At 53.0% G+C, this 14,805-nt stretch overlaps 6 protein-coding genes across 6 annotated transcripts; 2 read left to right on the top strand and 4 right to left on the bottom strand.

Moving 5' to 3' along the window:
• Positions 1-541: 541 nt before the first annotated feature.
• Positions 542-2,267, bottom strand: BBK36DRAFT_1136875 (sugar transporter; the record flags this gene model as incomplete). The annotated part of the gene is made up of 3 exons (XM_024893111.1): positions 542-1,083; positions 1,168-1,936; positions 1,995-2,267. The coding sequence occupies 3 exons, from the start codon at positions 2,265-2,267 to the stop codon at positions 542-544; spliced, it is 1,584 nt and encodes a 527-aa protein (XP_024753520.1).
• Positions 2,268-4,693: 2,426 nt separating this feature from the next.
• BBK36DRAFT_1108508 (amidase) lies at positions 4,694-6,349 on the top strand (the record flags this gene model as incomplete). The annotated part of the gene is made up of 1 exon (XM_024889374.1): positions 4,694-6,349. One exon carries the CDS (start codon positions 4,694-4,696, stop codon positions 6,347-6,349), a length of 1,656 nt encoding a protein of 551 aa, XP_024753521.1.
• A 134-nt stretch (positions 6,350-6,483) lies between these two features.
• On the bottom strand, positions 6,484-7,544 carry BBK36DRAFT_1173505 (NAD(P)-binding protein; the record flags this gene model as incomplete). Its single annotated transcript, XM_024895864.1, has 3 exons — positions 7,058-7,544; positions 6,729-6,951; positions 6,484-6,656 (listed from the first exon to the last, which is right to left on the bottom strand). Exons 1-3 carry the CDS (start codon positions 7,538-7,540, stop codon positions 6,484-6,486), a joined length of 879 nt encoding a protein of 292 aa, XP_024753522.1. The 5' UTR covers positions 7,541-7,544.
• Positions 7,545-8,355: 811 nt separating this feature from the next.
• BBK36DRAFT_1173510 (hypothetical protein) lies at positions 8,356-9,669 on the top strand (the record flags this gene model as incomplete). Its single annotated transcript, XM_024895865.1, has 1 exon — positions 8,356-9,669. The coding sequence occupies one exon, from the start codon at positions 8,356-8,358 to the stop codon at positions 9,667-9,669; it is 1,314 nt and encodes a 437-aa protein (XP_024753523.1).
• Positions 9,670-9,780: 111 nt separating this feature from the next.
• On the bottom strand, positions 9,781-10,957 carry BBK36DRAFT_1108856 (NAD(P)-binding protein; the record flags this gene model as incomplete). The annotated part of the gene is made up of 4 exons (XM_024889413.1): positions 9,781-9,917; positions 9,979-10,147; positions 10,218-10,817; positions 10,883-10,957. 4 exons carry the CDS (start codon positions 10,955-10,957, stop codon positions 9,781-9,783), a joined length of 981 nt encoding a protein of 326 aa, XP_024753524.1.
• A 1,617-nt stretch (positions 10,958-12,574) lies between these two features.
• On the bottom strand, positions 12,575-14,074 carry BBK36DRAFT_1136880 (hypothetical protein; the record flags this gene model as incomplete). Its single annotated transcript, XM_024893112.1, has 4 exons — positions 12,575-13,066; positions 13,131-13,496; positions 13,563-13,709; positions 13,769-14,074. 4 exons carry the CDS (start codon positions 14,072-14,074, stop codon positions 12,575-12,577), a joined length of 1,311 nt encoding a protein of 436 aa, XP_024753525.1.
• Between the last annotated feature and the right edge of the window lie 731 nt (positions 14,075-14,805).

Raw genomic sequence — 14,805 nt, forward strand, 5'->3', positions numbered from 1 at the left:
AAGAACAAGAAGGAACCGTAAACAAAAAACAAAAACAAGGGAACACTTCCAAGAAAGTCCGCAAAACCACAAATAATGAAAAAGGGTAACCAAGAGGGGGGAAAAGGAACCCCAAGATGGAGGAAAAAAAGAAGCAAACGAAACGGCAAAAGAATGCAAAACAATGATCCTCCCACATGTCCCAATATCCAAGATTATATGACCCTCCCACCCATCCCAATGTCCAAGAAGATGTGTTGCCGCCCTCCCTCAACAATCCAGAAAGACATATCGCCCGACATCATCGGAGATCCAACAACAGCCCACCAGGACGTAAGTGGCATTTGTTTGGCCCCAAATGCGTCTTGACCAGTCCCTAGTAGCACAAGGCTCTTCCGTAACAAGCACGTCAAATCAAATGCTTTGCTGCTGCGTCCAACAAGGCACCGATGAAGAAAGAAAGAAGTATTCAAAACACCCTCCACAAGCTCCCACTTCTCCGTCCCTCGTATTGATGCTTATATCCAAGAGGGATCAGCCGACTCCGTCGTTTGGCACCTCATCAGGCTGCGCCAGTGGACACTGCGCCATCCAATTTGTAGCCCTTGAATTGTCTTGCGGGTACCTTTTTGTCGAACAGTAGATCCAACTCCTCGAATGTGCGTCCCATAGTTTCGGGCACGCGGAAGTAGGACCAGATTAGGCAGATTAGGGCAAGACCACCAAAAAAGAAACCCAGTTTACCTTGCAAATTGGCCTGCTCCGGGTTGATCATGTACGGAATGGCGACGGTCATGACGATGCCGAGGATCCCCTGAGCAGCCGTGGCTGCGGCGATGGTCTTGGAACGGACACGGGTGGCGGAGCATTCGCCGAGGAGAACGAAGCAGACGGGGCCAATGGAGATGTCGTAGAAGAAGTTCCAGATGAGCATCAACGACGATTCAGCCCAGATGGCGCCCGAAGGTCGACCGGGAATACAATCAAGGATGCCGATGACGAACTGGAGAACGACCAGCCATGCCAGCCCCGACACGAACAATGTCCGACGACCAAACCTAATCAGGAGCACCCAGGAGACCAGAGTTCCAACGAAACCGACAGCTAAAGCGCCGAAGAATCAGACTGATTAGCCAAGAGAAACGTGACAAGAAATGGAGAAAAGAGAGGGGCGACACGAGAACTTACCCAAGAAACCAACTGACATGTCAAAGGCGCGATCGGTGGGAAGGCCGGCTTGCTGAAAGAAAAAGGTGCCATAATTGATGAGATAAATACCGCTGAGAACCTGAGTGCAGTAAACGCCCATTGATATTTCAGTGCGGCGCCAGTTGTCACCCTTGAAGCAATCCCAGTACGTGCTGCCAGCCTCAAGCTCCTGTTCCAGACGGTCGGTTTCCACGATGAAGGCCAAGGTAGCCTGAACGTTGACCTTGGACGATGCCAGTCTTCGCAGGGACTTTTCAGCGTCTTCCAAGCGGTTCTTTCGGACCAACCACCAGGGACTCTCTGGGATAAAAGCCATGCCGGGGAGAATGACAATGATCCAAAACCACTGGAGAAGGAAGGGGATCTTGTAGGCCCAGTGGTTGTTCAGTTTCGAGGTACCCGCAGTGACGCCGTTGCCTAGGAGTTGACCGATGACGAAGCAGAGGTTGACAAACGAGGTGAGATGGCCACGAAGTGCGGTAGGACAAACTTCAGAGGCGTATGCCGGAGCAATGACAACGAACATGCCCAGCACAAGACCGGCCAACAGCTCTCCCGCGAGAAGGACACCGAGTGTCTTGGAGAAGAACTGGATGAAGACGATGCCAGCAGTGAGAATGACACAGACGGCAAAGGTGAGTTTTCGGCCAAAATAATCCATGGGGTAAGCGGCGAAGAGGGCACCCACGACCTGGCCGATGGGGTTGCCCATTGAGAGAGCGGTTTGCCATGATGCTTGAATCACCCACTGCAGAAGAAGTGTGTCAATTGCTATGAAGACGAAAATAGAGACAGTGATCGCTCACATCGCCCTTGTACAAGTGTCCAAAGTCGCGAGCAAACTGAGGCGTCGAATAGAGGTTTCCGATGAGCTGAGGATCAAAGGCCAGCATGATGACGCCAATGGACACGAAGCCTGACCAGGCAATGGCCTTGGGATAGAGCTTCAAAGCCTCGGTGAAGGTGAGCTCATGCTCGGCTCGAATGGCCTCAATGGCTTCGGCGGTAGCCCCACCATGCTTCAAGTCATGAACAGAGTCGGGTCGGGTGACTTCGCGCTTGAAGTCGGTGTCCGCCATGCTGAGAGGATGTTACGAGGGGTATGATGATTGCTGCGATGGCTCAAGATGAACTAGGGACAGAGAAGGAAAAGAGAAAGAGAACAAAGGTAACAGCTCTGAGACAACAATCTCGAGCGTAGCTTGTAGGCGAGGCTGAGAGACACGAACAGGGCCAGTAGCCGTGCTTGAAACAGGGCGAAGAGACACGACAGTGAGTTCCGAGCTTGCAGGCTGAGCCCAGAACAAGGAAATGGCGGATATATACCAACCAAGAAGGTGTACAAGGGCGTGGAGTGGAGTGCCATGACTGATAAGGCTCCCGCCACTTGTGCGACTTCTGGGATTTGCTTTTGGCCCGATGTAACGAGAATGCCACCAGCTGTCGAATGTATGTAATGGGTGATGTGGAGGGAGCCCTGGGTGGTACAAGAGGGAAGGAGTGCTGGCCGATACGAAGTCTATGTCAGCTCGAGCAAATCGTTTCGCAGATCAGAAAGTATCAGAATGGATGCCATACATGGTGGCTCTTCAACCCCGGCTTGTTGAGACTGGTGTGGTGGTTTCGAGGTCGGAGAGAGCATCGCTGATGCCACACGGTATCAATTGAAGGTCCCTAGCGTGGGTCGAAAGACTGCAGGCAAGCATTAGCATGGCTCCTTGACGATTGTTCCACCTATCAGTGAGGGTGGCAGGGGTGTCATCGCTGAAGAGTTAGACAGAAGCTTAAAAAGAAACATATTAAACTTGCCGATGGAATCTCCCTCAATAGACGCGTCTTCCCCTGAAGACGCCGTCGACGCAGGAGATGCAGCGTAAGTATGCAGCATACTTATGGAGCCGAAGCAGAGAGACATCCTGAGCCAAGACATGATATCCTAAAGGGAGAAGACAGCTGTAGAGGTACAGTCGCTTGCCAGTGCCCCGGATTTGTAGATGTGGCCGGCTAAACGAAAAGCTGCTTAGCGGCATGGCGGCAAGGGGATGGAGCTGCTTGGAGTGGAGATTGACGAAGACATGAAGAAGCATTGGCGGGCAATGGAGCGGGAGGAGAAAGAGGAGAAGAATCGCTGTCTACGGGGATGGGGAGAAGGGAAGAATTCTAAAAAAGACAAGGCCACTGAGTCCTGATTTACATGCTGGCCATTGCCCGCTCGCTTCTTCGTTCTGGCAGCAACCGGCCCGGCGTTGCTTCCTTTGACGGATTTGTCTGACGGATTTGCTTTTGAAGATGGCCTGATTCTCGATCTGTAATCGGCTCGCAGGAGCAACGAAGAAGACCAATGTCTCTTCTTCTGCATGCTTGCTTTCCTCGTTCGAATACGGAGACATATCGACGGCAAGAATCTGCGGATCCCGGCCCTGTATGGCTTCCATTAGTTGGCGGCTATCACAGGCCCAGGCACTACGAGATGCGTGCTTACTGCCCGGGATGGTAGAGCTCTGGCACCCGTCTCCCCGCACTTGTCTGGGGAGGAGACCAGCCACAAGGGCCTTGCTCCAGAAGGAATTTCTACCTACTCTAGAGCGAGGGACAGACCAGGTACGAGGCAGTACGACTTGAGGCAGTAGGAGCGAGAAAGCGAGTGGGGGGGATGCTGAGGTTAACGTTGCATTGTGGCTGCTTGTCTGGGTTTCAGAAGGAGACGATCAAGGGCTCCCGAGGCTGTCGAGTCGCTGTATTGTCTGTCTGTCACACGGGGAGAAGGCGGTTGATTCCAACTGTTCCCTTGAGCAACAGCCCATCGCAGCAAGCTTTACGGAGTGCGAAGTAGAATCTTGGAAATGTCAAAACTCAGTTACGGAATCCCAAGCTCCTTGGGCTCCGGCGTAGCTTGTCAGTGGCTAGTGCTAGCAGCAGTGTCAAGCAACAGCAGCTGAGCTCCGATCGTAATGAACTGACTTGGAGTCTTCAAGTTGAGCAATTACTGAATGACATGGTCGCCAATTCTTTCAATTCACACGTGTAGCAGCTGGAGCGGAAAAGAAGTGTCGATTTGGTGGTTTCATCTTCGATCATTGCTCGGTCAGCCGGCTGTCTTAGATGTAAGCGACAAGGAACAAGCAATGCCAAATTTTGACGAGCAAGAGACCAAGTTGTCATAGACAGCAACATGCAAGAGATAAAGCACGATTTATCCCTGAGTATAGTCCAATATTGAATCACCATATTTTTCCGGATTCTTGCAAATCTCGTATCTTTCAGCATCCGGTCAACCGTTATGTAATCCTCTTCACCTTCGGCCTCTTCCAGCTGTTGGGGAAATGGTTATGATTACATGTAAATACAGAACAAAATGCCCTATAATCTCACGGCATGGCATACGCGTACCAGGGCTTCAGAAGCGACACGCAATGGCTGAGAAACTTTCATTCCATACCATTTCTCAACCTTTCTCCTTCAACACCTAGCCGACTCACTCGCGAACAACCTCCGACTCAGTCCAATGCCTCAATCATCCTGGCAGGACATCGCCGCCCGCAAACGTGCCGAGCGAGACTCCAAAATCCCTCCGGAATGGCTTCTCTCAGAGTCACTCCCTCCTGGGACCAGGCCGATAGACTATCTTCCTCGATGCGGAATCCTCTCAGAGAAGGATCTCGCCTTCACAAGTCCCGCTCGAGACGCCACTGAATTGCTCTCGCTGCTATCTGCCGGTCAAGTGACGGCTGAGGATGTCGTTCGGTCATTCTGCAAACGCGCCGCCGTTGCGCAGCAGCTGACCATCTGCTTGACGGAAATCATGTTTGAAGAAGCCGTCGCCCGAGCCAAGTGGCTGGATGCCGAGTACAAGAGACGCGGGAGAACTGTCGGACCTCTCCACGGCCTTCCGATCAGCGTCAAGGACCAATTCTTTATCAAAGGATACGACAGCTCGCTGGGAATTACGTCCCTCTGCTTCCGACCCGCCAGATCAACGAGTCAAGCTGTCCAGATGCTGCTCAACGCCGGCTGTGTTATTATCGCCAAGACAACGGTTCCCCAGACCGTCTTGACTGCGGACACCGACTCAATCGTTTTCGGCCGTACCCTGAATCCCCATCATGCTGAGTTTGGAGCAGGCGGATCCTCAGGAGGCGAAGCCGCACTGATTGCCATGGGCGGCTCTGCCCTGGGGCTGGGAACAGATGCGGCGGGAAGTGTGCGGATTCCAGCTGCAGTATGCGGCGTCGTCGGATATAAGCCCAGCGCGTACAGAATCCCAATTGACGGCCAGAGAATCCTGGGCAAGGGCATCATGGGAACAACGGCTCTGGGACCTCCGGCGGTCTCTGGATTTCTTGCCAGGTCAGTGAGAGACGCGAGGCTCGCGGCCAGGGTCATGGCGAGTGCGGAGCCGTGGAACGACAGCCCGTTCATATACCCTCATCCGTGGATGCAGATTACGTGCCCCAGTAAGCCTCGCATCGGCGTCTGGCTCAAGACTGACGTGGTCCATCTTCATCCACCGGTCGAGCGAGGTCTCCGAATTGCGTGTGACAGGCTTAGGAGAGCTGGATACGAGGTGGTTGAGCTGTCGCCCCCTCCGTTTCAACAAGCGTGGGATGTCCACCGCGAGGTTGGCGAGTTTATGGATCTGTCCCATATGCGCAAACTGCTCGAATCTGAGCCGCACACCAAGATCGTCCAAGAGACCGGAGCAATAACTCCCAGGTTGAAGCAGCCAAACCCGACGGTCCAATATCTACATGAGCTCAACTTCCAGATCATCCGCATAGCCATGCAGATGAAGGGGTTCTGGCGACCGGACGGCGGCAGACCCCTTGATGGCATCCTGTTTGCCAATGCACCGCATACGGCCGTGCCGTTTGACAAGTTTACCTGGCTTGCCTTTACGAGTATCATGAACGTCGTCGACTGGACGGGTATTTCGATACCCTTGAATGAGTCTGTGGACAAGAGCCTGGACGTCGGGATGCCACTTGAGGATTGCTACAGTGACTTGGACCGATCAATCCAGGAGCTATATGACGCCGAGAAGTTCCACGGCTTGCCGCTGGCAGTACAGTTGGTCGGGCAAAGATTTGAAGACGAGAAGCTCCTTGCTCTAGCAGACGAACTTCATCATGTCTTGACTCAGAGGGGGCAATCCAAGCTGTGAAAAAGGAGTATATTTGTGCATCGAGCTTTATGCGCGCAATACCTTGTCTGCGGACGATTGTTTCTGTACATTGATCAAGCGCTCCACAGAACATCTGGTTGACAACGAAACAATCCCCAAGCTGTTTACGACCCTTATGAAAGACCAACGACTCCAACCTGGAGGTACGTCGGCTTCTCCTCAAGCCTCTTTTTGAACTCTTCGCTCTGAAGCTCTTCCACATCCCAGGCCGCCCATGTGAATCGTCCATGGAGGAACTTGGCCTCGTCTGAGGCCGCCCAAACGGCATAATTCGATGCAAGCGTCTCTGTATATTTCGGTCAGCTGACCTTTGGCCATGCAAGTGCGGGAAGAGAGACAGAAAAGACATAATACATACCATCATCCCATGCGAAAGCCTCCTTGGGAACACCACTCTTCTTCACCCCGTCCGTCCAGATTGCCCCTGGGTGGAAGCTCAGCACCTGCATGTCGTCCGGGGAAACGTCCTGGGCGAAGAGCTGGACGAGAAGAGTGCCGGCGTTCTTTGAGGCGCAGTAAGCGGGGAACATTCTGACTTGTTCGAAGGCGTGAATAGCCATGGTTGAGAGGTTGACGAGCGACTATCCATCGGGTAGATGTCAGTATGAGCTTGGCAGATAAAGGAAGACGGCATCAATAAGGCTTCAACTACTGGAAACAATGACGTACCAGCTTACGGCCTGGGACACGATTCTTCTGGTGGTAGAACCGTTGGATAAGGTCATAGTTGGCTCCAACGTTGGTCACCCAGCTAGGCCATCCCTCATCATATGGAAGCTCAACCAGGGATGCCTGTCTGTACGTCACAAAGGCGGCATTCAAGACTAAGACATCCACGAGAATTCCATCCTTCTCAAGCTGAGCCCAGGCCATTTCCGTGGCCGGACGATCAGCGGCGTCAAGGACCTGGCCGATGAACTTGGTCTTTGGGTGCTCCTTGGAGAGGGCATCGACGGCCTCGCTCAGAGCAGCTTCGCGACGACCGGTGAGGATGACGGTGGCGGCTTGGGCGTCGGCAAAGGCGTGGCAGATGGCGAGGCCGATGCCTGCGGAGCCTCCTGTCACGTAGACGACGCGGCCTTTTTGGGAGAGCTCTGGGCGGGAGGCTGAAATGGCGGGATATGCGGCATTGTGGATGGTCTTGGTTTGAGGAGCGACGGTAAGAGACATGGCGGCGGTTATTGTTGTGTGAGAGATTGGGAAGATGCTATGAGAGGGATATGATGAGGCGACTTGAATCCAGATGAGGGCATACGCCAGAAGAAGGGAGCTACTTATACAAGGGCATCTTCCAAGGAAACAGCTGCCCTTTGGCTTCGGAGTATAGGATCTCGATCTCATAAAGCAGGGGCTGGCTGGATGGCGTTTTTGCAGGACTTCCGGCAGCGGATCATTGCGGGCAATTGGCGGAAGATCGTGTGAGTTGGGGTCTGGGCCTGTCAGTGTATGCAAATGTTACGAATTGAGCCCAAAGAACGATTCAGAAATAGAATTGTGACAATCTCGGATTCATATTCAAGAAAAGAGTATGAAGTTATCATTGCGATAGCGAGTGGTGGTCGAATATTCGACCTTGGAATCTTCATTGCTCAGCATTGGGATTCACCATCTCCCAATAGCAACTGCCCAACAACAAATCAACCCCTGTAGCACTTCACACATCACTTAGATTCTATCCTTTGAGAATCCTTTTGTTCCCAAATTAGCCAAATTCTATAGCTCCTATGCTTCATCGTGAGAACCGCCAAATCGTTGCAGAGCATGAATGAACCATCTTGGCCGGAGTTCCGCAAATGTTCCGCCGCTTATAAACCTGCCGCCAGCGGACGCTTTTTTCCCGCCAACTCTCAGCATCATCTTCCGTCACTTTCTTCCGCACCAGCCTCGACTATCTTCCATTCACTACTGAGGTCTCCAATTGAGACGAAATCGTGGCAAATCATCCGCAAGTTACCATTACGCATCTCAAAGCAAAGAGAGCAGACATGCAGCTCGAACCCAGCAGAGACGCCGATTCCGATGCCAATTCCGCTCACCTCCGCCGAAGAGCGTGTATCCCCTGCACGAAGGCAAAGCGACGCTGTGACATGAATCGCCCTTGCTGTGAGCGATGTCTGGACAAGCAAGTCACCTGTCGATACTCTGTGGCCCGTCCGTACGCACGTCGAGCCGTCAGGTCGCCCCAGATGGGGAGTCCTAGCTCCAGTAGAAGCGCAGAATCTCAAGCGACGCCGTTGCTAGAGTCTTCGCTCTCAACCTTGCTGGACGCCGAAGTCAGCCATGACAACTACCACGGCGGAGGCTACTCAAAAGATGTCAACGGCATCCTCAATCCACCGTATTGCACAGCCTCCTGGTTTCTCCGGGTCGAGCACTGGGTCATCTACCACGGCGACGCGCATCCGCCCCGGCTTCCCGCAGTTCGCGGCTCAATCCTGCAGCAGTATATTCGCTGCGTGAGAAAATGGCTGATGCAATGGGTCGAGTCAGGTCACTGTCCGATGATACACAGGTCCCTGTTCGCCGAGACGGGAATGCCGCCCTGTGTCCAAGATGCCTATGCCGCCCTGGCAGTCTACGGGACGAAGAACGAGAACAACGAAGAGATGGTGATGCAGCACATTCAGGACAAAACCGATGCCCTACTAGAGAGATACTCTTCTGAGAAAGATCTGCTTGCTGAGGCCTTTGTCGCCGTGTCGCCCCTCTCGACCATTCAACACCTTGCCAGAGTGTTGTCCCTGTTCGTATACGTCTTCATACGCCTCTACGACGGCCACATCCGACAACGAGCCGAAGCCGAGAAACTCATCCCTCTGCTAAGAGACTGGACCGTCCAGCTCTGGGACTCCGTCAACATCGACGTCACGGTACAAAACGCGTTTGGCGGCGACTACCTCATGGCCCAGGACAAAACAGAAGCAGTCGTCAAGCTGTGGCGCATCTGGATCTTGATGGAGAATGTCCGCCGGGTCTGGATGGCGAGCACATGCATGACGTGCATCTATCTCGTATCGAGAGACGGAAAAGGTCACTGCGACGGAACGATTGACTTTACGGCTCGACGTGGCCTCTGGGATGCAGCTTCTGCACCATTGTGGAGGAACATGCTAGAGCGAAGGGATCCCCTGTTCGCGGTGCCTTTTCAGACGGCTTGGCTGTTTGAGAGGACGACAGTGAAAGACATTGATCCTTTTGGATTGACTATGATGAGTCTCACGGTGAACTCGGACAAGCTTGACTCGTGGATCGCGGAGTCAACGGACATGCATTTGGAGGAACTGCTGACGACTGTGTAACTGGAGTGAAATACTAACGGACATAGGAATAAGATGCTAATTAGATACTAATACAGAAGGAAATGGAAATATGGATCAATGGCACTGCAAAATAAGGGAATGGCATCGAAGCTACTGCATGAACGGGCCAACCTGCTCCATGCACCAGTCGTACCATATCTTCCCCAGGCCGCTTCCCCCTTCCTCCGGGCTCTTGGTTCCCTTTTCAATGTCCTCTCGGATCCTGGCCAATCTTCCCCACGGGATCGCTGTCGATAAAGTTAGCTCACAGGCTGTGCTATGAAGGGCTGCAACCTCACGGGTGCTTACCATAGCTTCCTGACTTGTCTGCCGTCACTTCCGGAGACAGGCCGCAGAAGAGCTCCGAGTATGCTCCGTTGATTGGGGGAAACAGGACGACCCTTTTGCTGATTTTGTGAATGATTCCATTCTCACCATATCGCTGAAGGTCAGACCTGAGGTTTCCGGGGTTCACACTCTGTTCGAATATTAGCAAGATATCCCATCGAAGCCCATTGCATCCTGCCATTCTCATAGCCTAGACTCACCATGCTGATAATCCCCTTGTCCTTGTACTTCTTCGCATACTCTGCGCCCTGATAGTAGACGCCCGCCTTGCTGACAGAGTATTTGTAGTAGATGCTCTGCTCCTTTTTCGTGAGGCCCAGGTTATTCGGGTCAATCCCGCCCTTGGGCGATCCCAATTCCGAGTACAAAGAGCTCACCCAGATGACCCGCACCGAGTTGGGCGCGCTCTTCGCCGCAGTCTGAGCCAGCAACGGCGTCAGGAGCTCCGTGAACAGCACATGTCCCAGATTGTTCACGCCCAGCTGAAGCTCGTAGCCCTGCTTCGTCACTGATCCCTGCGGCGGGTGCATGACCCCGGCATTGTTGAACAGGACGTCGAGCTTCGTCTCCCGCGCGATGAACTCCTTGGCCGATTTTGCGACGGCTTCCAGGTCGGCCAGGTCTAGAGCGAGGAACTCGAGGCGGCCGGTCGAAGCGGGGAAGGCTTTGCGGATGTCCTCGATGGCTTCCGTGGCTTTTGCCTGGCTACGGGCCGCGACGTAGACGGCAGCGTTTTTGGAGTAGAGGATCTGCGCGAGCTCTTTGCCAACGCCGGTGTTGGAGCCGGTGACGATGTAGACCTATTATGCATGAGCAAAACCGTTCACAGCGTAGGTGGCGAGCAGAGGATCGCGAAGTCGCATACCTTGCCTGTGAGATCACCCAAGTTCTGTTCCGTGAAGGCTGGCTTGGGCGGCCACATTTGTGTAAAGATTCCCATGATGTCGATGTCGTTGTGCTCAAAGTACCTAGGAAAGGAGAGAAGGCGATGGGTATCAATGATGGATTGTCATCTCGGGGGAGGCGCCATTCTTGACTCGACATGTCCTTTATATATACGTTCTACCCCCTCGTTCTGATTCTTAAGTTTCCTTGACGGTCTATCAAGATGGCTTAAACTCGGCAACCTAGCTGACAGTTTTTCTCCGGCTTTCTGCGTGGCAACTCGGTCGTCCCGGTGCATCGCCAATCACGGCATTTCACTCGTAATCTCCGCCCAACCAGGAGCCTCTTATTCCTGGTTCATCGGCACGAGACCCTTTGATGATCGAGGCTAGCAGGTGGTTGAGAGGCTCGAGCTGGGCTGGACGTCCGATTGTAGAAAAAACGGCTGACAGGTAGTGGAGCTCCTTGAGATCGGGTCAAGGCCAACCAGGGCGGCTTTTCGCTTGAGCGCTAGGGAGCGGCCGCTCTGTGCATTTTGGTGTTGATTTCGCTTTGACGTTTTCAAGTGTCTCAGCAAGGTTGAACTGAACTGTCATGGGGTGGATACATTTCGTACTGAGCATTGAATGCTGGATTCATGACTGGCATGACTGGAAAAGTCTGGTTACAAGGAGGATGGATGTTGGTCGACAAGTCTTGGTTCGCAACCGCGGCATTGTCTCTGTCTTTCGAATAGTAACTGTCAGATAGAATCACGCAAAACCAAGGGAAATATGTATATCGGCCATGATCCGAACCCTTGATCGATGTCGCTGTCGAAGCGTTCTATCAGGCACCTTTGCGACAGAAGCCGGGGCTACTGAACACTGATACCCTAGAGTGCCTCCATTTTCTTCTGTTCGTTGTTACTTCCTCCTTCGAGATCGTAACTGCCCAAGAAAGAATAATGAATCCTGTTTAACTTCTCACTACTTAGGTCTTGTAGGATTATAAAAAGTACAACCAGGTGTGATTTCACGTCAGTCTTAAGCTCCAACATCTGGCCCATTATGACTTTGATTATGATATTCGGTATAGAAACTAGGTAGTAAGGTACCACCACATGATGCAACGGTGTTCTGCTGATGAAGGGTGAAAATAGAGCCTCTTAAGATGGGATAGCAGATGGAAGAGAACGACGCAATTTACTTGCATCACGAGACTGAACTTTGGTGCCATCCATCCTAGGTTGCTACCCAGATTCTGACTGATCTCGTCTTTATTTTTCGCTCTGAAGAAGAGGAGCGTACCGAGGTACGAAGGTACATAGATACAACCTGAGGGTGTCGGATCGCGGGCACTTTGAGGGACTAGCATTGCACTATACCATATCTGCACAAGCCGCTGCAGGTACGTACCCAGCGGATCCACCATCAATCCACCAGCTTCTCGTGCCTGAATGCTGAACTCATTTCATCAATGACGGCACTTGATCTCTGTTCACTCTTCCCAAATGCGATTTGAACAGCTTCATCCACGACGAATATGGTTCATCTCTCACTCCCCTGTAGATTTTCGGAGGCTTTACAAGGTAACATGCTCTATCAAATTGCATTTCAAGCACACAACTAACCTCTGCTGCTAGATACATCCCCCCCCGCCTGGGCAGACACTCGCCGAGTCACCATGGCCTCTACACTCTCATCCGGCCTTGGAATCGCTCCATCCCGTCAGATGAAGCCATCATCTTCACAGCCTCATCTTCTCCATTGGCCTCCGTCTTGCACTTGCAGGGACATTCCTGCGCCGGCTCCGGCTCTCCGCCAGGGATAATCACTCCGTTGACGCTCATCGTGATGTAGTCGGCAAACTGGGCGCCGTGCAGCACATTCTGACTGTTGCTCGTGTCGACCAGGTCGCTCACCGTCAGCTGCCGCCCTGCGCTGTCGCCCGTGCCCACGATGCCGTCGGGAACCTGAATGTGCAGACGCAGGCCCATGTACTTCTTGATATCGCCGCGCACCCAGGTGAAGGTGCCCGCGGGGACGGGCTGCAGGTTCTCGCCGGTGCCATCGACGTCCAGCATGAACTTGGATGCCGCAAACTCACGCATATAGATGGCCACAGGGTCGGCAATCGAGACCTTGGCACCCTTGACCACCAGCGAGTTGATCATCGACCCAATCTAGTAATCTCTGTTAGCCACAAAGAAGCACTTACCACACAACAGAGCAAGACGAGTCACATACCTTGGGATCCGAGTTGCGCGTCGGGTTTCCATACGCCGAGCAGTTGCACAGCTCCACCGGGTCGACGATAATCGTCCCGTCATCTCTCTTACGGATCACGGTGCCCTGAGCGGCAATGTCAATCTCGGCGCTCAGCGTGTTGTTCTTCTGCGCCAGGTGCATGATGCAGCCAGGGTTCGTCGTGATCAGGTCATCTGCACTTTTGGGGTCGCTCCTCACGACGCCGTTCCACTTGTTGTATGGCTCATATTTCCCATCGGGGCCAAAGAGATCCTCCTGCTTCATCTGGTCGGCGAACTCGGGGTTGCAGCTCTGGTACATGGAAAACATCTTCTTGGGGGCATAATCTGCCAAGAAGGCCCAGTACTGTCACATGGCATGTTAGCTCATCATCGCTGTTCCCAATCAGCTCACTGGTCGTCAATCACTCACCTCGGGCCCTTCGCAGGTAAACGTTACAGATACGATTCTCCCGTCCTCGTCCCTCTTCACTGTCCACTCGAGATACTCATCTTGGCGGTCGCGGTGAGCATCCGCCTCCTTCCACCGTTCTTGGTCCGTGTTGGTTTCCTTCTGGATCTGCGAACCAAGTCAGTGCCAAGTTCCAACAACAACCGGGTCAATCAAAGAACTCTTACCAGTCGCGGGAATCCGATCCAAGTGATGGGAGTAGGCTTCTGGCCAACATTATACGGAGTGATGCGGCCGTTGAAAAACTGCTTCAGCTTGGTTCTTGGCTTGCCATCGCAGCCGCGCTTCCTCGGACCAGGGAGGGGGTGCATGTTGCCGTCGTCGTCGCGATACTCGGCGTTAATTTCTTCAGTCATCCACGTGTCGATAATGTCCGACCAGACGCCAGTCTGCCCAGCCGTGAGCTTGTCATCTTGGTACGGATATCCTGGAGCCCGGAAGACTGCCAGCTTTCGGATCGTTTGGTCGCTCATCTTGACGGCTGAAGTGGTGCAACTTCAAAGGGAAGAGAAGTGAAGAAATTGAAAATGATTAGAAGTGACGAAGTTGGAAACGTGAATAGAAAATCGTGGTGGCTTGCGTTGGTGAGGTGAGGTGCGGCATTGTATCTTGGGGCTCGATAGTATCTTCTCATCTTTATACTCGACGCGAGTCCTCCAACCGCTCAACCAAGTCCACGCTTCAACACACTCAATAGTCTATCATTGCGGCCTCCACGGAAAGCCGGCTCAACTCACCACAACCCTCATACAGCCATGTTACCGTTTACGAAGAGCTGAGCTCTTTCTTGGGCGCTTTCAGAACCAAAACATCACCAGTTTACATGGCAGGAGCTTCGAGAGCTCAGCATGATGAGAATAGTATAATCCAATCAGAGCCGTCTCGTATTCTACCAGGTTCATCTCCTACAGTCTCGACTCGCTTCAGCTAGCCACAACCACATCACAAGCTGGACCTTCTCTAGCCAATATTGGGTCTTTAGGGCATCTATTGAATGAATCCCTGCAAAGCGTTGTCGGTTAATCCGCTTCGGGGTTCTCACGGTTTGTCTCCCGTCACATATCCGTTTTCCAGATCTTCTAGCCAGATGGCCAAGCTCTAGAGCCTTCACGGACCCATGCCTCTAAGTGGACCGCCCAACATGCAGCGGCTAGATCCGACCAAACGGATGGGCCGATCACAATGGCACTACGGGCCGTGTCTT

The sequence above is a fragment of the Trichoderma citrinoviride genome (genome assembly GCF_003025115.1).
Source record: "Trichoderma citrinoviride strain TUCIM 6016 unplaced genomic scaffold BBK36scaffold_1, whole genome shotgun sequence".
NCBI lineage: Eukaryota > Fungi > Ascomycota > Sordariomycetes > Hypocreales > Hypocreaceae > Trichoderma > Trichoderma citrinoviride.